The following is a 27,439-nucleotide window of genomic DNA, read 5'->3' as shown; positions in this document are numbered from 1 at the left end:
TTTAATAAATGTCAATGAAAACAACTCACAAGGGATAATTATTAATGATATTCTGACTACAATAAAAATGATGAAAGTTTTTGACCTTTATAATAAAATATAATTTTTTATGAGAGTGAAATTGATGCACTAGTTTTTATAAATTAAGGTGTTTAATGAGAAAACTTGAGATGGTATAACCATGGTTTTAGGTTATTTTTCTGAATGCTATTAACTTGTATGCTCATTCTAGCTATATCATCTTTCACAATTATCATTTATATTATCACATCTTGGATCTTTTTTTATTTTAAAGGACTCCAACCCTTTTAGGTATAATCATAATGTCAAAAAATTGTTTTGAAGTAATGGAAACAATATATCCAAATAACAAGCCTGAAAAGCATTCATTAAAATAAAAATCATTTTATTTGGAGACATAAAAGGGTTCATTAATGAGGTATAACCATGATTTTAGGTTATTTTTCTGAATGTTATTGACCTGTATGCTCATTCTAGCTATATCATATTTCACAATTATCATTTATATTATCACATTTTGGATTTTTTTTTATTTTAAAGGACTCCAACCCTTTTAGGTATAACCATAATGTCAAAAAATTGCTTTGAAGTAATGGAAACAATATATCCAAAGAACGAGCCTGAAAAGTATTCATTAAAATAAAAATCATTTTCTTTGGAGACATAAAAGGGTTCATTAATGAAAAACATATTATTTTCTTATTATGAGTTGAGATTTAAGAGAAGTGATTGACCCTAATTTGACAAAGTAGAAATGGATGACCATGATGGCACTTACAACATTTACAAAAATGAGTGTGCATTTAGAAAAAATGGTATTTGCATCTAAGTTTTTCCTTAATCGAAGATCCCTTTCCCAAATGATATAGCAGCAGTGCTCACTTAAATAGACTAGTGAGCTAAATAATTTTTTTTTAAGATTTATTTTATTTTTTTATGATTGTTTTGGTATATATTTGATCTTTTTTAATTTTCCATTATTTTTTTGCCTAAACATGGTGTTGTGTACTCTTAAGGTGAATCAAACTTTCATAGAATGACTTATACTCTTCTTCTATTTAGTCATATATATATATATATATATATGGTGTTTGCTTTTAATTGTAATTATTTTTATAATTGCTTTTAATTGTTGATTTAACATTTAACAAGCTACTATCTAACTACACACTTAGTTTGCATGTTAGATTTTGCTTTGATCTCTCTTAAAATAACTTGAATTATATAAAATAAATGAAACAATTGTAATTTCTACTCGATTTTATAACTCACGGATAACATATTTTTTCCTAGCCATATAAGATATAATAGCATAACATTATTTAAGAAGTGAGTTATGAATTGTATTTTATTCCGCATTACTAATTATTTCACAGTAATGCAAACACCAAATTGATGAATGTGTTAAGAAAAAGAAAACTAGAAGAGAAATGAACAAAACCATGTGTGTTGAACATAACCTCGAAGTTTCGAGAAGAAAAACCTAAATTGTATTTCTATTTTCCCATAAATTTGAGTTAAAAGAAAGAAGAAGAAATGGGATGAATCTTAATCAATATTGTACTTTGGGTAAGATGCTCCAAGTTAAACTTGAATTAAAATTAGTATAGCTCGGCCGATTCAAAGAACATTCGGTCATAATTTAATTAGTAATTATTTGTTTTCTTTTAATTGCAGATTTTCAATTCAAACTTGTATATAACCACCGAAAGCAACCGATTTTCTTTATAAAATAATGCTTTCGAGGGATGAAATGAAACTTCCTGATTTAGGAGCATGTTCTCAGCATCGGCAAGAAAGACATGCAATTAGATTAGATCGTGTAAAAGTTTCTTGTCTTCTCCCGGAAAAGACGCGAGTGATTTAGGGCTGTGGTTTTTATTTATTTATTTATTCTTTGGAGCCATTTTTAAGCGGTGGTGCAGCTCGTAAGGGCAGCAAACCAGCCACCGAGAAGGAGGACGCGAGGCAAATTATGAATTGACGTGTCGTGGTTCCAGATACAAAGCCCGAACAATGGAAGAATTATTATTATTATTATTATTATTATTACTACAAATATAAAACACGATTTCATTTCACTGTAGCATAATGTCCTGTTCATCGTAGATCTACTATTCAAGTTTTTTTATTTGCTTCTTGGACTTTTTTACGCAATTGTATTTTTTTTTAAATTTAAGGGTAATTAAATTAAATTTATTAATGAAAAATAAAATTGAAAAACAGATAATTAAAGTAAAAAAAATATATAAATATATGATGGCTTCAACATTCATATAAAAAAATTAATTTAATCATCATATTTTAAAAATTATATATATTTAGTATCTCAATATTTTTTAATTTAATTTTAATATAAAAATTTAGTTTTACTATTTTTTAATTCTTTGTTTCAAAAAGAAAAAGAGAGAGCGAGAGTGCTAAATTCTTATAATAATAATAAAAAATATCATTGGTGTGAGTTTTGGCTACCAAAACAGCTCATCTTGTAAATGTTCGATGCTGACATTTCTCATTTGTTGTATTCATTTAAGGCTATATTTAATTAGTTTTCCCAATTTTTTTTTTAAGGACTAATCGCGACAGAATTGCCATCTTGTACGAATGCATAGCTATTATATTATTAAATTAAACCCAATCTTTATAAATTTTCTTTTTTCTCTTCTCGGAACTCATTTTTCATAGTTTGCCCGTGTTAATTTTTTAATCATATTATTAAAGAGTTTATTAATTTAAATTTAATTTGTTTTGTTTGTCTAAAAATGCTGAGATTGCTTGAATATTTTTTTATATTTTAAAAAATTTAACCAAGATATAATATGATATAATTATTTTTAAAAAATTTAACCCAAACATGTTTATTTGAGAAACACATGTTTATTTGAGAATGTAGTTATTGTTATTTTTTAAAATATTTTTATGTTAAAATATATCAAAATAATTTTTTTAATTTTTTAAAATTATTTTTGAGATTAATATATCAAAACGATTTAAAATATATATTAAAATTATTTTTAATAAAAATTTTTAAAATTTTTTTAAAACACAATTTACAACATATTTTCAAATAACTTCTGAACTTTAGTGGAAATCCATAGACTAATTTCATGTAACACAGAACTGAAATGGAAATCCATTGAGAAATCAAGACTAATTTCATGTAACACAGAACTGAAAATGACATTTTGAGACAAAATTAATAGGGCCATCATGCTACAAGTTAACAGATAATCTAATAACATACTCGTAAAAAAATATTGTTAAAAATAAAAAACCTTAACATCAACTGCAAAGAAATATTCTTTTTTCTTCTAAAATAATTTTAAAAAAAGACAAAATTAATGGGTTTTGGAAGGCCCATAAAAGTAGGCTGGATCGTTTAGTTATGAGTTTTAATTGGGCTTTCAGGTTTCTCATTTCCCCTTATTATGGACTTTAATCGAGAATAGACGACACATCTCATAAGTTTCAAGGGGTGTTTCAGAGCATGTTATGTGTTGTTTGTTAACTGGTTTTTTTTTTTTTATTAATATATTAAAATAATATTTTTAGCTGATTTTTTTTTAATATATTAAATAATATTTTTTATTTTTAAAAATTATTTTTAATATAACTATATTAAAACAACCTTAAACTATCGAGCACACAAATCTTTATTCCTGGACGCCTTTTATTTATGGAAAAAGTTTTTTAAAAAATAGGAAAAATCTTGCATGCCAAAAAATGTTGAGTGGGGCTATACGTGGCGTGTCCATCACGCCCCATGTACGAGTAAAGGGCTACCATTCGTTTCACAGCACCACCCTCTCGAAATCTCAGATAACATTTTGTTTGCCCCCTGTATTTGTATAATGAATCAACTTCACCCATGTTTTTTATTTCTTTCCAATTATATCCTTAATTGAGTAAATTTTGACCGAGTCATGTCAATTGATTGATGACTACAGATACTTTTCATCAATTTTATATATAAAAATAATATTATTTTTCTTTTTTTTGGACGATAAATGATCAATTAATTTGATTGCCTCACAATTTCACAGTCATGAGAAAAATTGAAAAACAAAAGGAAACACAGGATTGGAATTGACGTTACTGTAAAGATATAGGGGGTAAAGTAAACCTTATCTCCTAAAGACTCACCTGAGGTGGGAAAAGTAAGTTTTCGACTCTTCTTATCTTCTCGTGTTCTGTCGTTGTGTCTTCATGCTCACCCAAATCAAATTCCAGACGAAGAGGGAGAGAGGGCCACAACCCTAAACTCTCCCCCTCTCCCTCGTAGATTTTGTTTTTGAATTTTCCTGTCACCAATTAATCAATTTAGTCAAAACCCTAATTGGAAGATGAGCGGTCAAATGGGTCTTCCTCCTCCGAAGAGGACCAGTCTCACCCATAAACGAGGCTCAACCACGGCCAGAAAGTCATCGTCCTCGATGGCGCCGACTCCGTCAGAGAACGGCGGCACCTCCTCCCATGGTGGAAACACCTCCAAGCCCTCCTCTCCCGACGCTCCATCGTATGTCTTATAATTAAATTATTGTGTTTTACTATTTTATTTTCGTCAATTTTTTTATTTGGTCAATTATGTGTGGAAATGGTAATTTAATTGTTAAGTGGAATATTTTTTTTTTTTTTTTGTGGAGGCCTGTGGGAGGGGAAAGGACAGTGAAGAAATTGAGGTTATCGAAAGCACTAACGATTCCAGAGGGAACCACAGTGTCTGATGCTTGTAGAAGAATGGCAGCTCGTCGTGTCAATGCTGCTTTATTGACTGATGCTAATGCTTTGCTCTCTGGGATTGTTACTGACAAGGTTCGTTTTTGCTTATATTGTTGTGTTCTGTTGTTTTTTCTACGTTATTTGTGTGGGATAGTGTTTTGATTTGTTTGCTGTTTCAATTTTGTTGTTGTGGATAGGACATTTCAGCGAGAGTAATAGCGGAGGGATTGAGGCCAGAGCAAACAATAGTATCAAAGATAATGACAAGGAATCCTATTTTTGTTAACTCGGATTCTTTAGCCATTGAAGCGCTTCAGAAGATGGTGCAGGGTTAGCTTCTCTTTTTAGTTCTTGTTGTAGTTCCGTGTTTGAATGATTTGACTGATGAACTTTATTAAAAGGCCACAACTTGCTGAGGTGGGGTTTTGGGAGGGTGAATATAGGGCTTTAAAATGGCTACTGAAATGTAAAACTTTTGATGGTGGTAAAGAGTGTACTGTTATCATATGTCATTTGTTTTTGTTTCTATTAGGTTGTGCGTGAAACAATTCAGGAAAATGGATTTACCTGAAATCGATGTGTATGAATCTTGTTACATTGGTGTTAGGACTTGTTAAATGAAGAAGAAAGCGTTTTCATCATTATAGTTTTACCAGAGGGGGAAGCGGCTGAATTTCATAGGTGGAGAAGGATTGGAGAGAGGGCCAAAGCTAAAATGTGAATTCTAAGAATTTAGTTCATGGGATTCCTTTTATGGGATAATTTACAAGGTTTTGTATTGCTACTGAGATTTCTCTGTTTATCAGTTGAACTTGTCATTTAGAATCTTATGTTTGCATTATAGATTTTTGCTGAACTGGAAGTGGTTTTGTAACTTAGTTGTGTTTTGGTCAACAGGCAAGTTCAGGCACCTCCCTGTAGTGGAGAATGGTGAAGTTATTGCATTGCTGGATATAACAAGGTGCCTTTATGATGCTATATCTAGAATGGAGAAGGCTGCTGAGCAGGGGAGTGCCATCACTGCTGCTGTTGAAGGCGTGGAACGTCAATGGGGAAACAATTTTACTGGTCAGTTGTTGCTACTTTTACTGTTGTTCTTATCATTACCATTAGCAACAAGATATGGAACTGCTTGTTTGCTTTTGATTTTTACTGTATACAATTCTGATTGCTTTCACTGTTCTTGCGATGTGCTCAATGTAATGCACATCAAATTAAGCTTCATGGAAGCAAGAAAAAAAAAATCAATTTGACCTCCATTTACCACTGTGCATTTAAAATTGTTCTTTAATTAGTAAAAGTTTAAATTTTCTTCCCAAGGAAACAAACACACATGTAAAAAATAATAGTAATGAATGAATGTACAAAAAATAGATATTTGTTACAGATAAACCATCTTTCTTCTGCTGGAAATGCCTGTACTACAATGTTGTTTCTTTCTTAAAGATTTACAATTATTTATTTATTTTTTAAATTTATATTTTCTTACTGTTTCCACTTTATTTCATCTTCCATTTCAGCTCCACATGCATTCATAGAAACTCTGAGGGAGCGAATGTTCAAGCCCTCCTTGTCAACAATTATTGGTGAACAAACAAAGTAACTTTTTTATCTTAAAACTTTTCTTGCTCTGAGTACATCTTTTGTTTAAAGATATTGTAGTGTTATGCTTGTGTTACCGATTCTTGTAGCTTTACATACTTCCAGGGCTGCAGTTGCTTCACCATCAGATCCTGTCTATGTTGCAGCAAAAAAAATGCGGGAGTTGCGGGTTAATTCAGCTATTGTTGTGACTGGGAACAAAATTCAGGGGATACTCACGTACTTCTCTTTCTTGCCAGACTTTTTCATATTACAACTCTTTCTTAGAATATTTTGTTGCACTTGATGTCTTTAGAAAGAGATCCAGCATTTCTTTTTCCTTCTCTTCTCTTCTCTTTTCTGTTCTTTCTTTCTTTCTTTCTTTCTTTTTATGTCTATCATGTTTGTTCTCAGTTTCTATGCTTCTCTGCTGCAGTTCAAAGGATATTCTCATGCGAGTTGTGGCACAGAACCTTTCTCCTGAGTTGACTCTTGTGGAAAAGGTTTGTTGCAAGAGCCATATATATTTTTATTTCTTATCCGGCACTTTGCTGTATGATTTTAACTCTTAAGTTGCGCTAGAGCCTAGAAGGTTAAGTTTGCTACATCATTTAAGCTGTAATCCTGCTATTTGCCATCATTGTCATGGATGAGTAAAAGAACAATGCGTGGGTGATGATTCATTTACTATTTCTCAACCTACTTGGCAGTGTAGAATGTTCTGACCCTTTTAACATTTTATAAAGATGGTAGCTAGTTCAGCTTTGCCTTATGTTTCATCTTGTCCCTGGTATGAAAGCAAGCATTGTAAGGGTTAGTGTTATTTATGAGGAATCCCTGATACTGATTTCTTATGCATGATTTATGATGCATGAAGTGAGGAGATCTCCTTGATACTGATCGGAGATCAAATTATTGGCTCACCTGTATAGTTTTGTCTATGAGAAGTAGCTGGTTGTTCATAATTGCTTTTTGTTGTCATCCCTTGTCATCATTTAGGTTTTAGTTTGTCTGTGGACAGGTAATGGTTTTCTGTTGCTTCTTTTGCTTTACTAAGGTTGCATTAGTGACTGACTTCTTCTGCGCTGTTAACAATTGATATTATATTGCTATATTTGAAGATATCTATAATGTTGCTTACATATATTACTCATTGATATTTTTTTTCTTCTGCATGTTTTCCCTTTCTCTCTTAATCAGGTGACACAGATACTGTGGCCATTCTCTTTTCTTCAGCTTTTTAGCTAGATTCCTTCCCTTCTTCCCTTTCTTTGCGGGGGGGCTTTCATTTTCATTTTTGGCTCAACATTTGCCTTATATTGAATGCCCAATCCTACGTTTCATGTTGAATGCACTATCCTATATTTCATAATAAATCATTTGGTGTTTCTTTGATGTGGTAATAAGAGCTTGCATTGATTTGAGAGTGGTGATACCTTACATTATCTTACTGATATTTTTATTAATGCTTCAGGTAATGACACCAAACCCTGAATGTGTGACATTGGAAACAACTGTCCTCGATGCATTACATGTAATGCATGATGGGAAGTTCTTACATCTTCCTGTCTTGGATAAAGGTGAGTGTAACTCACTTCAATTCTTATAACTGTTTCTTTCTTTCTTTCTTTCTTTTTTTAACAAGTTATCTAATTAACATCTTTTGTGCAGATGGGTCTGCTGCTGCATGTGTAGATGTTCTGCAGATAACTCATGCAGCAATTTCCATGGTAACCTTCATTTCTTATACAGCTTCTAGTAATCGTATGTATTTTCAGTGGGGATGGAGCATCTTTGAGATTTTAAGACATGTTCAAAATTTATACCTGGTAGAAATATTTGTCAGCCATAGATAAAACAAATTTTTGGTCCATGAGATGCTTTTTCTGTGCCTTTTCTTTGTTTCCAACTGAATTACTGGTTCAGTAGAGACTTGAGTTTGTGAAAAAGCATTTTACCAGCTCTCGAGCACTAGGCTATGGAATTTAGTTGACAACCATGTCTTAGTGACCATGCCACTGTTTTGTTGTATAGCTTGGCTCTTTGTCAAGCATCTTGATTGTTTGTTTATTAAGCTTATGGTTACAGCCGTGACATGGTGAAGTGCGTTAACATTAATACAGCCACTTACCGATTCTTCTCCTTCATATGCATTTTTAATCTTATGGACATTCTAGCAAGAAGCTCTTGCATTTCTATACTTGAACCTTCATCAGTCCCTAATTTTTGGTTCATTTCACTTGGCACTGGATGGTTGAACATCTGCAAGTGTTTTTGATGGTGTTGGGGACTGCACCACTGTAATCCCTAACATATCCTGGGTCGAACCAATGCCAACACATGCTGCTTGTATTGCTCAAAATGAAATTGTTTACTGGATAAAGCCATTTTCATGTTATAACTGCTAAATGAATTGTATAAATAAGATAAATTTGCTTATTTAGAGATGCTACTGAAGCACAAATTAGTCTTACTGCCATTTTTCTTATGTTATATTATATTTTCATTCTGTCAAACGCTTAACTGGCCAATTTGAAACTTTACAAGGTTGAAAATAGCTCTGGAGCTGTTAATGATGCAGCCAGCACAATGATGCAAAAGTTCTGGGATTCTGCTCTTGCTTTAGAACCAGCAGATGATTATGACACCCAAAGGTCTTCCTAATGCTGTCATACTTAGACTTTACCTTGTTACTTAGTTGGTTCTGTAACTAAACCTATAGGGTGTTGATTTCAGTGAAATATCTGCACTAATGGCATCAGACGGGGCAGAACTTGGAAGGTACCCATCACTTGGTCTTGGAAATTCATTTGCTTTCAAATTTGAGGATCTAAAGGGCCGCATACATCGACTCAATTGCTGTAAGTGGTGATTGATGACTGTTTTTGAGAGTGCCTTGTTTCGGAACAAAATAAAATTTGTATTTTACCATTGTACACAAACTATAGGCATAGTGTGGAATGATTCTTTGATATATACTAAGAAATTGTGGACAGAAGCTTAAAGCAAAATAATAAAAAAAGGAAGCAACTTACTACCTTTTTTTTTAATTTTATTATAGAAGGGTTAAAACAACAGGTCCATTTTTTTTTTGTATGAATATATATTGTAAAAGTTATCCATTCAAACCCAAAAGTAAAGTTTTATATTGCCTTCACTTTTTTTCAGGCACTGAGAATTTAGATGAGCTTCTTTCCACTGTCTTGCAAAGGATTGGTGCTGAAAATGAGCAAGTTCGACCCCAACTTTTGGTAAGATGGACTTCTAATTATACAAATTTAATTTATGTTCTCTATTAATATCTTCGTGACTTATTTAGCATATTTCAATTTCTTTTTTACAGTATGAAGACGATGACGGTGATAAAGTTTTGCTTGCAACTGATGGTGACCTCATTGGTGCTGTCAGCCATGCTAGATCAGTGGGACTGAAGGTAATACTTTGATATTATTTTATGTGGATCTGTGTATAGATTTTAGTTGAATAATACATTTGAGAATTTTTTTTAGAAGTAGCAAAGCTCTGTGTCCAGGTGTTTTTTTCACTGCTGCTGCGGTGCCAAACACCCATTATGTTGTAGATTACGACAACAAGCAAGCAAGCAAGCAAACAAACAACAACAAAAACAAAATCCTCAATCCCGTACTGGTTGGGTTGCCTATATGGATCCTTCTACGCCATTCTTCTTGATCATAAATCAAATTTACCTCAACATTGAGAGATTTTAGATCCGTCTATAGCATTTCCATTCACGATATCTTATGTCTTGCTCTTCCCTCTTTCCCTTTTCCACTGCTAACCTCCATAACTGTAGATTGAAAAGAAAAAAAATGTTGAGCTTTGTTAGTAAAAAAAAAGTTTGTTTAATGTGTACATCTGACAACTATGGATATCTTGTATGCATTCATGTTTGACACTACGAAAATAATTTTTTTTATTCAACTGTTTATTGCCAAGTACAAGAGCTCCTCTTCTATAAATATGAGCGATGTCATGGGAATCCTAATGTTTGATAACATTTTAATGCATTTTGTTTATAACATAGTAGTCCTTCTGTCATTTATTCAACATATTGTGATGGGTGGTGTAATTGTAACAGACAACCCGTGTTTGATATGCTGCTACAAATTTACAATATGAAGCTTTTAAAAGGTATAGGATCATGGAATAGGTTTTAAATGACATCTGGGAAAGGATTCATGTGCGCGCTGAGTCTGTATGGTTGGAGTTTGGACTTTGATGAATCTATATGATTTAAGATGGTAGGATGTTCATTAACACTTATCATGATATGCTTCGATGATTTTGAAAATCCTATTTATTAGAAAAATATTGAAGATGTGTCTTGTTATCCGCTATTATGTAGGTGATGCCACTAATGTTAACGTTATTTTTCTATTTTTCTATTTGAAATTGTATGATATGCTTACATGATATATTCTTAATTTGTAATTTGGTGTGTACTATATCTCTTTCCATCTCAGGTTTTAAGGTTGCATCTTGACTATTATGATCCAAGCAATCAAACAACATCACCATTGGATACCAAAACTGCCACCCAGAGAATTGGATTGGTGTCTCTCCGCTCTGGTATCTTTGTAGCTGGTGTCGTTTTAGCGGGCATTGCTGTTGTTACTTATTTGAAGCGCTCAAAAATGTGAAATTTTGTTGTGTCCAAATGAAGAACACACTTGAGATTTTGAAGTTGATTCACTGGGGGTTCTACCAACATTTGAAGATATTTGTTGGCCAGAGCTTGAAGGAAAATTGAAGGTTAAGCCAAATTGTTCCATCAGAAAGAGGTGTAGCTGTTGTCTTGCCCATTAACTAAAAATTCTGGGTGCACCGAAGCACTAACGTGATGATTGGGTAGGTATATAAATATCGTTCTATCCCGATGAAAATGCAAAGTTTACTGCAATTTTTGCACGGGAACCTCTACTGCTAAAAGCTAGATCTTGTATGGAGTTGGAGGCACGATGTCACTATTTATTTTTGCTACCCACAAACATTGTTTTATCAAGTTCCTGTTACCTAACAAAAAAAAAAAAAAAGGAAAAAAGAGAGGAAATTTTCTCGTTATTCGTTGCTGCTGCAACAGTTGCGAAGTTAACTTAGAAAGGGTTAATATAACTTCTTGTTTGGGTAAATATCATTAGTTTTTAATTTCAGGAACAAATAATTATATCTCCGTTGATATTAATAAATCTTTAGTTTTTTAATTTTAGGAATAATTAATTAAGCTTTAGGAAGTGTTGATTATATCGGTAGTGTTTTTACTTTTGATAAGGATAGATTTTATTGATATTAGTTTTTAAATTTTGAGAACGGCTAGTGTTGATATTAGTATTGGTATTAATAATTTCCCTTCCTCTCTTTCCCCAAAACCCGCCCCTTGTAGTTCTTTTTTTCTTCGGTTTTATAAATTGGTGACTGCTTCACACTTTATAAATGACACTTGACATTAGCAAGAACTAACCGAGGAGGGGAAATCACTATTCCCCTTCTCACAATTGAAACAATATCTTTAGTTTTTAGTTTTAGTTTAGTTTTTGTTTTTATAATTTTTTTTAAACTTTATCATTTAATATTAGATTTATTAGGGATTTAACTTCATAATTTATTCTAGTTTGTTTTTTATAAGGTTATTACTGTTTTGTAACCTAATTCATGAGTTTCACAAGTTAATTCGATTGATTTAGGTTTTTTAGATCATTTTTTTTGTAATTCAATTTTATTCCTCACCATTTAGGTTTAGGTTGATTGATAATTATATTTTCTATAAGATTATTATTGTTTTGTAACTTGATTCATGAGTTTCACAGGTTAATTCAGTTGATTTGAGTTTTTTAGGTATTTTTTTTGTAATTCAATTTTATTTCTCGCCATTTAGGTTTAGGTTGATTGATAATTAAACTTTATAATTTATTTTAATTTGCTTTCTAAGAGATTATCTTAGTTTTATATTCAAAGTCAAGGGTTTGATGAGTTAAACTGAATTAACTTGGATATTTTTCTATCATATTTGTAATTATTTTTTTCAAATTTTATTTTTTAATATTGGATTGATTAAGAACTGAGTTTCATTTTGTTTTAATTTGTTGTACATTTAGTTATTTCGATTTCATAATCTAGGTTTGACAAGTTATTATAGATTAATTTGGATTTTTTTCCCTCCTTCTAATTGATTTTTTTTATTAATTTCATTCTTCATTAATTGAGAATTTGGTTTCAATATATTTTTTGATTTGTTTATTATAAAATTATCATGATCTCATGATCTAGTTTATAAATTTTATACGTTAATCTAAATTGATTCAATATATTATCTCAATATTTAAATAAAAATATCGTTTTGAAATTCTTTTGTCTTGATTACTTTTGGATTTGCTAAGTTAAACGGATTATATCTGATCAATCTTTACATAATTTATATATATATATATATATTTTTAAACTTTACATAATTTATATATATATTTTTAAATATATTAAATATCTGATTTTTTTTAATTTTTAAAAAGAAATTGATTTAAATACTACTATGAAATAAGTTACAAAAGAATATAAAGAAATAAATATGAGATGCTACTTTTAAAATCAGAGAAACTAACGAATCATTTCACTAAAAACCCAAGGATTAAATAATAATTTGCTCTTGTTTTGCTGATAAAATGGCATCGAGGAAAAGAAAAGGAAAAAAAAAAAAAAACGAAAAGACGTTAAGAGAATCAAACCAGACAAGTCCAAGTAACCGCCAACAACACTGAAAATTCCCAAACAAAAGGAAAGAAGCAGAGGAAAGAGCGAAACCATTCAAAGCCAAAGTACTACTCCCTTCCCTGCTCTTAAATGTAAGCCCTCTTCTTCCTCCTCCCTCTTTTTACTTCATTGTTTGCATGTCAGAGTTGTAATCACAGTAACAAATGCATATGCATTCTGTAGGGGATTTTTTTTTTTTTGTGGTGCATACATTGATTACCAGAATCCAATAATGCTGGTGTCTACACATTCCCGTTTTCTTGAAATCTACTTATTATGATGTTATTTGGTTTCTTCGATGAATATATGAACACTGTGTCTTTTTTTTTTTTTTACTTTGATTCTCTCATGGTTTCTTGCTTGGAATTGATGGCGGTGTTTGTTAATGTTATTATCACTGCCCTTGTTTTATTTTTTGCTTTTAGATAATTAAAGGGAAATTTCTTTGCATCATGTATGTGCATCTAATCTAATATAATCATTCAAGGAACCAATTGTTGGTATTTTTAATATGTGAAGATAATTAATGGTATTTTGCAAGGATTTGAACCCTTTATACTCGCTGGAGAATCAAGAATTTTAGGATCATTTGTAGGTATCAATCAGGCTAGGCACTACTTTATCCATTTCATTTTTAATAGATGATATCGAATTGCTTGTTGGTAAAAATTACTCTCAACAATTGGAGTATCCTGGAAGTTGGCAGTTCAAATGTGTTTAAAAATAAGTTGGTTCAAATGTATTCATTATTTTTTACCTTGTATGGATAGTCGATGTGACCCTGATGCCGATTGACAATTTTTCTGTGAGAATAATCTTATATTTAGGGTAGTTCTAAGACTAATTACCCTCTTAAGACAGGAGCACCTATGCTTCTTTACCTTAGACATAGAAGTTAGCTTTTGAATTCATTATGTTAGGGAATTCCTTTTCTTCTAGGGATAGTTTCAAATTTAAGAGAGGATTACAGTAAATGGTAGTCATCGTTTAGCTTGTGTTTGAGTATCAGTATATATGTTTGTGCTTTTCTGTCATGCCATGTAGATAACCTGATGGATAAAGGAATGCCGTTGATCTTAATCCAGTTTTTGCTTGTAAGGAACATAATCCTTCTCATCATGTTGGAGCTAGCATTTGACTAGCCTCGCCAGCACAATTGTTACTTCTGCGACACTGTTTGGGTTTCGCATGTTTGTTTTGTTGGAACATTCAATTTCTAATTAATTCTGAGGAGAAAATCTTAAGTTTTGACAACTTCCTAGCCCATAAAATAAAATCTATGACCTGCCGATGTGACAGTTACACAAAGTAGCAAACTCTCTCACTCTAAAATCAAACTCTCTTCAATCGTCTTTCTGGGAGAAGAACTTATGGGAAGTTTATAAGCATGTCAAAGTTTTTCTTTTCTTTTCTTTCCTTTTTTTCCTGGCAAGTACTAGATGTTGAATTTTGTTCTAATGCTGCTTTTGCAGACTGTTAATGTTAACAGGATGGAACTCGAAGATGTGCATTCTGATATCTGTTCCTTGAGAAAATTATATGGACTCCTCCAAGGTAGTCCAGATGGTATGCAAATGGCAGGCTTTGTAAGTTTTCTCTGAACAACGTTACTGAGTTTTCATCTCTGCTATTGTTCAGGACCTCAAGTTCCAGTCTCGGTTTTCTAGAGCATTTGTTGATGCACGCTGAACCACACTCTCTTGCATACAAGGGCACTGCGTGAAGATACATGAAAACAAATTAAACACAACATTGGATATGTAATAAATACTTTAAAAATAATATTAGGTACGCTACCATTGACATTTAATTAATTAACTAGAGCAACTTCCATCATAGGAATCAACTGTACAAAGGGATTAGCAAGGGATTGATCGTGATATGCCCTGTTGTGAAAAACTGCAAGTTGATTGTGGATTCCATTGCCATTGTCTTAAAATATATGGTTGTCCTTTACCTAGATTCCAAGAGTTAAATGTACAAATTCTTTAGAGAATGCGTAGAAAGGAAGAAATCAAATTAGGGATGGTCCCCTTAAGTTTGTACTTAGCAACTATAAACTCTGCGATTAAGCTAATCACTTTGGTATTTAGAATGTATAGAAAAGAGTTTGCATTTGAAGCGACTAGATTCTCTGCAGCTCTGCGATTGATTAGTTGAATAGTATTGTGAAATTCTATTTAAGCTATTCTTGGATGCCAATCAAGACTTATGGCACTGCTGCCTTTTCTCATGTCCCTCATACTCTATGTAACTTGTTTTTCATGAGGTGCTTCACTTTTCTCTCTAGTGGTTGCATTGTCAGTATTTACTCTGATATTTCTTTCGAACGGTTGGCAAAGAGAATGAAGGAAATGATAAATATTAGCTTGTGTTTTACTAATGTCTGCTTTTGAACAGTTGGATGAGAGAGCACGAGTGCTTTTGAAGAATCTGCTAGATACTGCTACAGAGAAGGCTTTATTGGCTTATTCAAAGGTAGATTTTGTCAATTTTGTGCTTTCTGTCAAATGAATTACAGCTTTGGTGATACAGTAAATTGGGCATCAATTATGCTTTTCAAGGCTACATGAAATGTTAAGAGTTGCTTATTAAGGTAAATAAAGGTAAAATGGAACTCCATGCATATATGGATTGAAGTTACTTGCAGCAAGTTTAGTTTCTGACATGTAACCACAACAGTTACAAAATGAAACCTTAGCTAGTTGAGTTTGAGTGCTCCCCGTTGCAAATTTGGTATGGAAAAATAACATCCAAGTAATTCCAATAGTTGCCATCTGACTTTGTTTGATGTTTTGAAATCACAGATCATAGTGGCAGCACAATTAGGTGTGTCTAACACACCCTACTCCTCTCAATCAGTGCAGCCCAAGACCATGCCATATTTAGAACCTCCTGTTTCACCCGATGCAGAGAATGCTTCTCCAAGTACCATTCAGAGTTCAAATGCTAAGACAAATTTACGTGTAAACAGCGCATGGAAAAATGAGCAATCACTTATTAAGCCAACAGCTCAGGATTCAGGGTCAGAGCATTCCAAATTCAGTGTCTTATTAAAAAAACCTGAAGGTAGAAAAAAATTCTGTCGGGTTTGTAAGCAAAGCAGCATGAAGCAGCGGAACTCAGACAAGAATTTAAACAAAGATGGTGATCAAAGAGATCAGCACCGTGATGAGGCTTGTTGGATTAATGGGAATCCAAAAGGATCGCATGAGCTAAAACTGAAGGGTCTCAAATCAGCAGTGACTTTCAGTGAAGAGCCAAGACGCAAAAGAAATTCTGAAATTCAATGTCAACCAAGTGTGACAAGTTCCGTTTCTTGGGCCTCAAGTTCATTGGGTTCTAAGTCTGTTAAACTAGGACCTGAAATTTTATCTGGTAAAATTGATAAGCATCGAGAGGATTCAGAAAGTAATTTCTTTAAAGAAGTTGCAAATGCAACGAAACTTAGTGAATCTGGAATGCCCTCCCCATCATTGCAGCTTTATGGTGAAAATGCAGATTCACTTAAAGCTAACAGTGCAGCTTTTGTCCACAATTTGTCCATGGCGGATAAATCGACAAGAACTGAAATGCAGTCGATACAAAGAGATGGTGCAGCTGCAGTGGGTGACATGAGCTGTGCTAGGAGACAAAATGGAGATGGTTCAGTTGCAATGGGAGAAACAAACCGTGCAGAGAGACAGAATGTGAGGGGAATTGTTGAGAGAATTGAGTCACTCAATCGAGCATCGAGTCAGAAGAACTATCAAACATGTCAGTATGTTAGTGGGTTACAGGTTCCCCCGAGTCAGGGTGATGTGGTCAAGAAGTCCTCGATGCATAGTATGAATGTTCGGCAAGACACTCCATTGCGGAATCCATTGGCTCGGCTGGAGAAAAAATCCACGCCATCTGTACCATCAATACCTCCTTCTGCAGGGTCAATGGTGCCATCTCACAAAAGAAACCTGCTTCGTCAGACATTTATAAGGCCAACACTGCTAGATTATGATGATTTTCGCAACAGAATCACCCCAAAGAGATCTTATGTTGACTCACAAGAAGAGTTAGATGAGACAACCAGCTCAAGTTCAAACGGTCGCTTGCCGGACTTGTCAGATGAGAGAGCTAGCTCTAGCTCTAACCCCCACTCACCAGAATTGTCAGATGCCACAGCCAGCTCAAGCTCTAACTCTCGCTCAGCAATAAAGTCATACGAGACAGCCAGCTCCAGCTCTAGTCCTCACTCTTCCTACAGCTGGACAAGTCAGCAGCAGACAACAGGCAGCAGCAGAGGCAGCGATGAGGACCCTGAAGATTACTATGAGCGTGGGGATCCCCCACCTAGAGTAAAGGGACCAAGTACGAGGTACAGATCACCAAGCCATAAGAAGAAAGCAACCGGACGACTTAGGGGGCTAAAAAACAAGCTGGGACTCATTTTCCACCACCAACACCATCACCACCACCACCATCATCATGATGACAATGATGGTGAGAAGGCCCCCACCAAATCCATGTGGAAGAACTTGCACAAGATGTTTCAAAACAAAGAGTTGAAGCATAATGATAAGGCATATCAGAAAAAAGCAGTTGAGAAGTTCGGAAAATCTGTAGTGGTAAGTAACAAGAAGCATAAGGCTGGACATTTTCATGAATTGGTTAAAGGGTTGATGAAGCATTCTAAACATTCAAAGAAATCAAAGCCTTCCAAAGGCGGGATCGGACGCCATTTAGGACGAGTCCAAAATGGCCATGACAATAAGCATTGGTGGAAAATGTTTCAGAGCCATCGACGAGGAGTAAAGCTGCCCAACAGAGGGCGTGTTAAACTAGGAATTCCCAGAAAGAAGAAGAAACCCCGGCTAAAAACCCTGAAATAAGATTACATAGCAACATGTACAAACAAACTCAACTCAATAGTATAAAATTTTCTTAAACATGAAGCATCTCTTGGATTCTCAATTTCGAAGGTCATTATGTAAAATTAGTAAAAACATATAAGTAATAAATGATAAATTACAACGATTTTCCTGAGGTATCATAATTATAAAACATCAAAACTTCGAAGATATTATTACAAAAAAAAAAACCTTTTTTTTAATCTAATAAGTACTTGATTTTAAATGGAATGATTTTAAAAATATTAAGAGTATTTTAGATACAAGATAGGAGGGTTTTTGTGATATTTAATCAAATATGAAAGGCATCTGACAAAATTTTAAAATTTTTAAATGGTTTGCTAATTCTTTGATGCCTCAGAATTTCTTTTTTATAATTTACCCATTAATATATACTCTAAATACTTACAAACATATTAAACAAAATAGAACAAATAAAAAGACAGAGCTAGAACATATAGAATAAAAATCATGAGAGAAATTAGCAGTGATAAATGACTTTTAATGCACACATTTTTTTAATGTATTTTTACAAACTGTGTATGGACAGTAGCCAAGTGTTTTCATCAATATTTTCCTTGCTTCATTCAACTCAAAATAGTTCTGAAAAAAGTTATGGAAACTCATGTCGACCTTTAAAAAGCTTCTCAAAATTACTATTAATAAAATTGCAAGGTGCTAACTAAGTAACGAATAGTTTTATTTCCACCCTTTTTTATTTTAAAAGATCACAAAAAATAAAAAAAAATATAACTTTAATATATTATTTAGTCTGAAGGAGATTGATGTAACCAAACTCATAGAAATTATGGAATCTGAGCACACAGATAATGGCTTACCATAAACAAACTATGTTAATGACCTAAAATAGATTTTTATGAACAAGTAAAATATATATAAATATAAAAAAATGAAAAAGAAAAAGTATAATCGCACTAGACCAGGGCTATAACTAAAAAAAGCCATAATATAAGATTTGACTAATTGAATTGGGCTCAAACGTTTATAGGAGATTCCGGATATCTAATTTTACAGGGGAATCACTTAGAGATTCTCCCTGAACCAATTTTGTTATTTTTCCTAGATTTTTCTAAATTTATTGTTTTATTTTAGATTTTATGTTTTAGGATTCTAGTCTATGTTGATCTTTCTTACCTATAAAAGAAATTGTAAATCTTTCTGAAAATAGATTTAGTGAGATTATTATTTTAGAAATAAAATAAAGTTTTAGAATTCTTATGATTTAACCTTATTTTAGTTTACTTTTTGTGCTTCCAATTACTTCAAAGTTGCGATTTCTAATACTTGAATTAATAAATATACTCAAATTCAATTATACTATCAAACATATAAGATTTTGACCAAATTTTTGTTTTTAAAAAAAACCTCACCTTAAACATTACTAACACAAATATCAAAACAAACATTCTCTTACATTCCAATTTTATTCTTTAGCTTAAATTGCTTTTGATTAGTGCTCTAAAATAGAATAAATAAATATAAAATGAACAAAAATATATTTAATTAGAAAAATAAGGATATGAAAACAACTTTAATATAAATTTTTATCATTTCAAAATATACATAAATACATGTTTCTTCGTCACAACAACATATCACTATTTTAAACATTTAATGTAATAGATCCAAATTTAAGAATCCCGGTATTTTAATCTAAATATATGAACTCAAGTCTTTATAAAAATTACTCACTGATCACATTATTTAGATTCTGAACCCACTTGTTTCATAATATATCTAATGGACTTCAAATAGATCCAAGCGGGAGACGATCCCCGTTACAGCACACTCCTTTGAGTTACCGTTGACATTGCATTAAAGAAGAGGTGACCGTGGCACCAGCTATTTTAAAAACATGAGCCGCATTTGAAGCTCTTCTTGTGTCTTAATTGGACACGCTCTCTTTCTTTGACGGCATTGAAGAGGGGCATTAAACACTTGTCTAAGATTCAAGATTTTCAGTGCCCTTCTTCTTCTTCTTCTTCATTGTCTCCCAGTATCACTCACGTTAACTACAGGTCTCTTTATTTTTCTCTTTCTTGCTCTTATTTATACTTACCTTGTGGATTCCTATACTTTGTTTGACTGATGATAAAAAAAAAAAATCCATTATTGATACTGGTGTCTAATTTGTTTGAGTCATCAAGAAACTCTAAGTTATATCAAGATTGAAAATCTTATGATGTTTACATTGTGGGGTTGGAGATTTTGGTTTTTTTTATATATATATATATATATATTTAAGTTTATATGTTTTTGTCTTTGTGCAATTTATCCTGAACCAACCCAGTACCAATTCCCTTGCATAAAAGTTCTTTAAAACGCTGCTGCTGCTGTTGTTATTGAATTGGTTCAAGAACGTTTTCAAGATGGAATCTTGGATTGGGTTTAAATGTTTGCTTGAAGTAGTCTTTTCTTTTTCCAAGAAAGAAAGAAAAAGCCTGCTTTCATGGAAAAGAATTTGAATGCTTGCTGATGACTCTAAGACTAAACTTGCCAGAAAAAGAAAACACCAATTAATTTGGCTTCTGCTTCTTGTTATTTTCTTTTTTCTTGCTCTCATTTTCTTATGGTTTAATTTTCTTTTGCAGCTGTGGTTCTTGTAGGTATCAATTAAACTTGAACTCGTGCAACCGGAACACCCCAGTTATTGGAGCTATTTATAAGAAATCCATAAAGAAAAGAACTATTTCGTTCTTCAGCATTGATGAAACCAGGTTCACTCAAATTGAAGAAATTCGATGCGCACCTTCCTTCACTTCCATGCATTCCTGGGGTTTGTTCTAGCGAAGAACCAAGCTTCTTTGTTACAAATGCGGAAATCATATTGGAAATGCTTAAAAAGAGAACTAGTCTTCCTCCTCTCTCAGATTGGGTAAATGTCCATCAGATTTAACCATGTGGGATGGGTTATCTGGTGCCAGAATTTATGCTATCAAGATACGTTCGTTACAACCTGCTTCGACCGAGGACTTCAGCATGAGCAGTATCTGATCCATGCTTACATGTTGAAAAAGAGTAGTGGTGAAGTGTCACATTCATCTTGCATTATTGAAGCATCAGAATATCCTGCATGATTTGTTTGAGGTTCAAATGTGTCAATTCGATGAACATCATCAACAATGTGAAGTGGACAGGAGTGATGGAAAGCGAAGTCGCAGAAATAATACAAGAATGGAAATCTTGCAGCCGTCGATGAAGCTTTGATTGGGAACTCCTGTAATTCTGGCTCTCTCCATCGGATGTTGAATATTTCGCGAGTCTTAAGAAAAGTTTGTGAATTCTAGAATTTGGGGTTTAGTAGCAATCATGTCGCTTATCAAGCATTTTTGTTATTGCTTTAAAGTTCACGCATACCTGTGTGATGTAATACAAGTTTTGAACAGAAAACTACAAAGGTTTCAGCAGTCACAGAGTCTGATTGCGTTCTTCGTAAATATTGGTCTAACTGTTCAGAAACCCTAGACATTGTTACTCCCATTTTCCGTTGCTAGAGTATGCAATTGTTTCCAGGGATCAAGGAAGTAAACTGAGTTGTCCCCTCTCTACCCTAAAATCATTAAAGGAAAGAAACTGGCATATCTGGTTATCAAAGGAATTCTCTGGCAAAGAGGCTTTAAAAGAGAGAATGAGAGATGAATAGAGGATTGCATAATTCATCAACCAATCAATGTCCAAATCTTTAAATTTCATGAGCCATTTTTGTGTATCCTGAGATACATAAGCTATTATGACCCGATTCCCGGATTCATAACTGGTATACAGACAAAGTTCTCCTCTAAGATTCTATATTTATACGAACTTAAATTTATATACAAACTTAAACTTAAGTACAAACTTATTCTCCAAATAAGTCAATCAGAGTTGTGAAATTGTGCACCTGTGGCTGTTATTTCATAAATGAATCATTTACAATGAAATATTTACACCTAAAGTTCTGACAAGAAAATGAGACAGCTCAATTCATGAGGAAGTCTAAACTTGCTCCAAATCTAACCCATAAGTCTACTTCGGTGGGCCAAAACATACTTTGTTCCATAAGAAGAAGGCCTTTAAATATATACGCACTCATTATCATGCCCAGATGGAACCCCAGAGATTTATATGTTGAAATTATATCCAAAATCTTAAAAAACCATGGGGAGAGACAAAATACATTTTACAATGTCTAAAGCCGGATCAAGTATATTTCAATACCTCTTCCATAATAGCTTCTGAAAGGAATGTATCTTTGTGCATTTTGGACTCCACATTATATTTCAGTAGTGTGTGGTGACTTCATAATTGCTCTAGAATCCACTTTCCTTGAAATGAATCAAAGTCCCCTTCTACCTGCTCACATAATTTCCTGTTCAAGATGTTCACATAATTCTAGAACAACACGGGCATGAAGTACGAAATACAACAGACCCTTGCATCCTTCCTGCAAAAAGGGAAAAAAAAGTAGAGCATTAAAATTTTGCTCTGTCAAATGATGGCCATAAATCTTACATTCATTAACAATCAAAAGCATTGATTGTTACTTTATGGAATGGTAGGAGATATTCGAAAGGGCTACCAATACAACAATGAAAGTGCAAAGTTTACGAATTTGATAACCTGTGGTTAATTGATTGTCCAGAATTTTTAACAAATTATGGTATTTTTTAAACATTCCCATCAAACATTTCATTGCATGCATCCTTTCAAATCGATCCAGGAAGGTACCAGCGATAAAGGAGCAGCATCAAGTGCAGAAACAATGCCATTAAGAGAAACCAACAAGCTCACAATAATACGGTTTAACTAACAAAGTTCCACTTAAATAATAACCTTTTATATTGGATGCAAAGGCTCAGAATATGTTAAAAAATGCATTGCAACTCTAAAAAGGGGTGTTATATGAAATAACCAGTGTGTAAGAAGTATCAGAGTACTTCTGCAAATTAAAAAAATGGATTTTTTAGAGTTATCTAACATGTCAATGATTATTAAATGTTTCACTCCACTAGAAGTAACCAAGCTCATGAGGATGCATTCATTTTTCATTTTCATATGTCTCTCTTCATTTTTCATTTTCATATGCATTCATTTTTCATTTTCATATGTCTCTCTTAATTCCAACTCAAGGCTGCTCATCCTTTACTTATCTTTATACCTGTTATTAATCAAATTGGATTATGATTATACCTGTTATTAATCAAATTGGATTATAGGGAGATTGACACTTCATAAGTTTAATACATCTCCATGTATGTGCCGAACCTAACTAGCCAGAGAGAAAAGAAAGACTTTAGTTTAATCCAGGAAAGGAGATGTCCTGACAAGTAAAGATCCTGATATTACCTGAAGAATGCGGACTTTATTGTTTTCTCGAGATAAAATCTTACTAATGGCCAAGTTTGGAACAAACCTACAAACGAGTAAATAAGGAAAGAAAAGGTGAGAATATGGTTATCGAATTTTACAAGCAAGATAAAATTAGCATGATCTCCTGATTGGTTTAGACAGACTTGTAACAGAACGAAATTTACTGTAATGAATTTAATATCTGCGATGCCCATAGCAAGTCCAGTCCTTTTCTTCCTCTCACAAATAGATACCTTCACATCATTTCTTTACACCTTACCTAGCCAAGAACCTCTATCATATTTCCCATGGAGTTCAGTCAATGCATCAAACGTGATTGTCATAAGTTACACTGCTGTGATACTTGTGATATTTTAGTCATTAAAGTTTGTGCTTGTTTATTCAGGAGTGATAAATTGCAAAAGATAACCCTAATAAAGCCTTTAATGACTTATGACCACCAATCCTAACCAGAAAGGAATAAGTCTTGCTTGGTAGTAAAAGATCAAGCAAAAGAACCTACTAGTCTAAATGTTTGCAGTTTCAGATGCTCAATCTATCTTTCAACAATTGCACAAGTACTTGATAAGGAAAGCACAAAATTCATACTCAGGAAGACTCTCATAAGCAGTCAAAACATTCCAAACTTCACAAACAGGAGCTTTTACAGTTATGCTAGCAACAACACAGCAATGAACCCCTCCATTTTCCTTCATCCCAAAATCACTTTATCAGCAAATGCTAAAACAAAAGTGACTCTCTCTGGAAAAGGAAAGCCAGGTGACAGTAACCAGAGTAAATCAGTTACAATTGGCCATCAAATCTTCGCAGATGAACTTCATCCACCATGCAGCGCCTTTCCAATCAGCAAGCTTTTCCAAGCATTCCCCAGTTACTATTCAAATCATTTGAAGGTGGTGGTATCGGACTGAAGGTTGAGCTGGGATAACTCTCTTTTAAATCTCCAGTTGTCAGTTTATCCTTCTCACGAAAAGCACCATCTAAAGATACAGAAAGGGAGGTGGGTACAGTCATGGACGTCTCACTTTTTGTAATTCCTGCCTTCTGGTCCCCCTCAAAATCTCTCTCTGCCAAGCATGCCAAGGCTTGAATATTTACAGGAAGATCTGATACAATTATCCTCTACAGGAAAATAGCTGGAAAGTTGTATCTTGGCATCACATTAACTTCATATGACAATGCGGTTGTTCCATGTCTGCAAATAAAGAGAGGGTGATCATGAGAGGAAAACAGAAAAAAGCAAAATTTCTCATGTAATGGCTGACACTGCACAGTTACAGTCTAAGATAAGGTAAAACATTAAAAATAACAAAATACGTACCCAGGACTAAAGAACATTCATCAAAGGGAAATTGTGTTTTCTGAAGTTGTATTTCAATTTAGCTCTGATCCCTGGATGAATTTTAAGAAAGGCACAAGCTTCTTTCCTCTCCTCTTTCTGTGGCACCCTTATGATGCCTACTCAACTTATTTATTAGTTATTCTTGAACGCAGGATTCTTCTTACATGAGCTCAACCTTTTACCATAAGAAAAAAAAAATTCTACCTTAACAAACCAAGAAAACAAAGAATGGTTTTTAGAGTTCTTGGTTTAGAGCATGCATGCAAAAAAGAGTCTCAATTCAGTTTCTCTATCCATGTTGTTTCCTCGTGATTTACCCACCAGTTACATAATAGCACAACTGAACCACACTTATTTTCATATTATTAACCAGAAACTAATCTTTAAAAACAACAACAAACAGAAACTAATACAACTTCTGAGAAAAATACACAGCTCAAGAGAATCTTATATAATGTCATTTACCTGTTTTTATTTAGCTTAATATGATCAGGAAATTATAACAAACTTGCAACCATTTGGTTTCAAATCTTTCTGATTGAAGAAATGTACTCCTTAACCAACAACCATACCCCAACTGGAAAAAAAAAGCAAGAAGAAGAAGAAAATGATGGTTTGCATGACTAAATAAAGCATTTCTAAATATAGAACAGGCACTATGTATGACATAAAGAGAAATGCTGCAAAAATAAGTTCAATGCCAGGTTTCTACGTTGTTTAAGACGATCTACCTTGTCCCAGATTTCACAGACCATTTGCCTTCGAACTTCTTAAAATCCCCATCAAACATTGAAAAGTGTAGTTCACGATTATTGGCCTGAACCCAAAGAGATGATTTATGACAACAAATCTCACATGAAACTTACACATGCAATGGATGAGAACAAAGTATTAATAGTAAACAATAAGATTAAACTTTCACAGATGTTCATGTCAAATAAGAGAAAAGGTAGACCCATGCAGTTTAACTCTTGAGCCAACACACCAGGATATCACCATCACCATGGAAAAGCAGTGAGGTGAATATGTGCCTGAAATGTAGAAATTTATCTAAAACTTCGAAATGAAAAGCAACTACACATATATAAATTACCAAATGAGAAAATTATTTGAAATTACCAGATGAGAACAACTAAAAAAGCATAATTGATAAATAGATTTAACAATCATTGTTATGACGAAAAATCCAAGGAATGCAAGTAGAAGTTGCATCACGCAGTTTAACTATGCCATTGAACAACCAACAAAATCAACGAGTTCCTTTCTGTACAAGCAAAAGAGAAGCATTGATACTATAATGTACCAAAAGAAAAGAGCATTACTATCCTAAGATCCAATGAAAATCTAGTGGCATCTTTAGAAATTTCATGTGATTGAGGAAAGAAGGTAATGACATTGAGTGAAAAACTTCAAGAAAATTGAGCTTCAATATCTGCACATATCGAATCATGCATGATTTGACACTCAGTAGCAATGGTAGATCTTCTACTATTTAGCAATTGCAAAGTTTTTCATATCTTGCAAGAAGTACATAATTGGAGTAGCAAGTGGTTAAAATACCATATCAGTCACAACAAAGAGTAGATGAGAGACATGATGGACAAAATTCACAATACAATCAATCAAATCATTGCACGCATAACTGATTCACACCAAACCAACTCTTTGATTTAAACTTCAAAAAGATGATGGAAAATACAAGAAAGAAGTTATAAGACTCCAAATTATGCCTTGGATAGCAAAAATAGCAGCACGATTAATTTTCTAGTAAGATTAGTTAAGTGACAGCTAATGGGGATTGTTCTACAATGGCAAAGAAAGGTGGCTTACTGAAGGAGGAAATTCTAGGAGATCCAAGACAACACGAGCTTCAATATGCCAATAGAGTTCCCTTTGAAATCCTCTCTGCTCTAGCCATAACCTCCCAGGATGTGGACAATGAATCCTCCAACTGCAAAAAATCAATATAAAACAACAATTTTCTTATCATACCAATCCCTCTCTATTTAAAAAAAAAAAAAGTGCATTCAATCCGGTAATACTCCCCCTTCATTGCAGGAGTAGTGGGCAGGACTCAATTTCAAATCCTACTCTTTCAACCTTAATAACCAAAAATACAAAAAACCAATGTTGAATAACAATGCCGGAACAAAAGCAGGAATATTCAGGTCAATTTCATTCCTGCTCTCAAAGAAAAGTAACTAAGTTTAACGGCAATATTATATGTTCAACATTACCAGCAAACAAGATCTGGAATAAAATCAGCAAGTCGCTCATAGTCAGTGAGGGCATTCCAGACTGATTGAATGCCAGCATAGACTAATATTTGTGCCTTAATTCTTCTTTCCCGCCAAAAAATAACTTTCACTTCATAATGCATCTTTGCTCTTCCCTTTGGTGTTCCATTTCTGCCCCTCAATTGAAGATGAAGAAGATGAAACTACTGTGTTGTTATGAGATGGGTGCTTAGCTTGTAAACTTGGTAGGTATCTTTTTAAAGTGATTTGGTGAGATGGGCTGGTTTCAAAATTGAAGCTTGAAGCTTTGCAACTGATCATGGAGAGTGGGAAACTCTGATTACAGAGAGAGAAAATGGGAAGAAGAGAACTTGAACTCTCTGAAGACAAGTTTAAAAGACAGTTAATCCGTGTCCACTAGATTTTCGAGGAGCTTTGTCGTTTAATGAAACGACTTTCGTGGTTCAAACTCAACTGTCCATTTTTCAGGTGAAAATTCCGGCTAGATATTTATGTTGAGGATA

General features: G+C 33.3%; 2 protein-coding genes and 2 pseudogenes across 3 annotated transcripts; 3 read left to right on the top strand and 1 right to left on the bottom strand.

The window, feature by feature from the left end:
- Nucleotides 1–4,180: 4,180 nt before the first annotated feature.
- Nucleotides 4,181–11,451, top strand: LOC105124503 (CBS domain-containing protein CBSCBSPB3-like). Its single transcript, XM_011024542.1, has 14 exons — nucleotides 4,181–4,537; nucleotides 4,665–4,833; nucleotides 4,938–5,070; nucleotides 5,638–5,808; nucleotides 6,261–6,339; nucleotides 6,448–6,561; nucleotides 6,758–6,824; nucleotides 7,796–7,901; nucleotides 7,993–8,051; nucleotides 8,869–8,975; nucleotides 9,058–9,182; nucleotides 9,490–9,572; nucleotides 9,665–9,754; nucleotides 10,806–11,451. Exons 1-14 carry the CDS (start codon nucleotides 4,365–4,367, stop codon nucleotides 10,980–10,982), a joined length of 1,653 nt encoding a protein of 550 aa, XP_011022844.1. The 5' UTR covers nucleotides 4,181–4,364; the 3' UTR covers nucleotides 10,983–11,451.
- Nucleotides 11,452–12,869: 1,418 nt separating this feature from the next.
- On the top strand, nucleotides 12,870–18,018 carry KPL (kokopelli). 2 transcript variants are annotated; one of them, XM_011024543.1, is made up of 4 exons: nucleotides 12,870–13,175; nucleotides 14,556–14,669; nucleotides 15,484–15,561; nucleotides 15,891–18,018. In XM_011024543.1, exons 2-4 carry the CDS (start codon nucleotides 14,574–14,576, stop codon nucleotides 17,946–17,948), a joined length of 2,232 nt encoding a protein of 743 aa, XP_011022845.1. In that variant the 5' UTR covers nucleotides 12,870–13,175; nucleotides 14,556–14,573; the 3' UTR covers nucleotides 17,949–18,018. The 2 variants fall into 2 exon arrangements, with proteins under 2 accessions (XP_011022845.1, XP_011022847.1); XM_011024545.1 differs by lacking the exons at nucleotides 12,870–13,175; nucleotides 14,556–14,669; nucleotides 15,484–15,561 and adding an exon at nucleotides 15,590–15,679.
- A 58-nt stretch (nucleotides 18,019–18,076) lies between these two features.
- LOC105124677 (uncharacterized protein At4g08330, chloroplastic-like) lies at nucleotides 18,077–21,714 on the top strand (annotated as a pseudogene).
- Nucleotides 21,715–22,116: 402 nt separating this feature from the next.
- Nucleotides 22,117–27,369, bottom strand: LOC105124505 (uncharacterized; annotated as a pseudogene).
- Between the last annotated feature and the right edge of the window lie 70 nt (nucleotides 27,370–27,439).

This window comes from Populus euphratica, unplaced genomic scaffold (genome assembly GCF_000495115.2).
Source record: "Populus euphratica unplaced genomic scaffold, PopEup_1.0 scaffold35.1, whole genome shotgun sequence".
Lineage (NCBI taxonomy): Eukaryota > Viridiplantae > Streptophyta > Magnoliopsida > Malpighiales > Salicaceae > Populus > Populus euphratica.
This window is presented reverse-complemented; position numbering and strand designations above follow the sequence as displayed.

What these genes read in the sequence shown, in the direction of transcription:
- LOC105124503 (XM_011024542.1), top strand. Translation starts at nt 4,365, where the DNA reads ATGAGCGGTCAAATGGGTCTTCCTCCTCCGAAGAGGACCAGTCTCACC. An exon ending in AGTTGACTCTTGTGGAAAAG is followed by an intron (nt 6,825 to 7,795) that starts GTTTGTTGCAAG and finishes TTAATGCTTCAG; the next exon opens with GTAATGACACCAAACCCTGA. An exon ending in AAGTTCGACCCCAACTTTTG is followed by an intron (nt 9,573 to 9,664) that starts GTAAGATGGACT and finishes TCTTTTTTACAG; the next exon opens with TATGAAGACGATGACGGTGA.
- KPL (XM_011024543.1), top strand. Translation starts at nt 14,574, where the DNA reads ATGGAACTCGAAGATGTGCATTCTGATATCTGTTCCTTGAGAAAATTA. An exon ending in GTATGCAAATGGCAGGCTTT is followed by an intron (nt 14,670 to 15,483) that starts GTAAGTTTTCTC and finishes GCTTTTGAACAG; the next exon opens with TTGGATGAGAGAGCACGAGT. An exon ending in CTTTATTGGCTTATTCAAAG is followed by an intron (nt 15,562 to 15,890) that starts GTAGATTTTGTC and finishes TTGAAATCACAG; the next exon opens with ATCATAGTGGCAGCACAATT.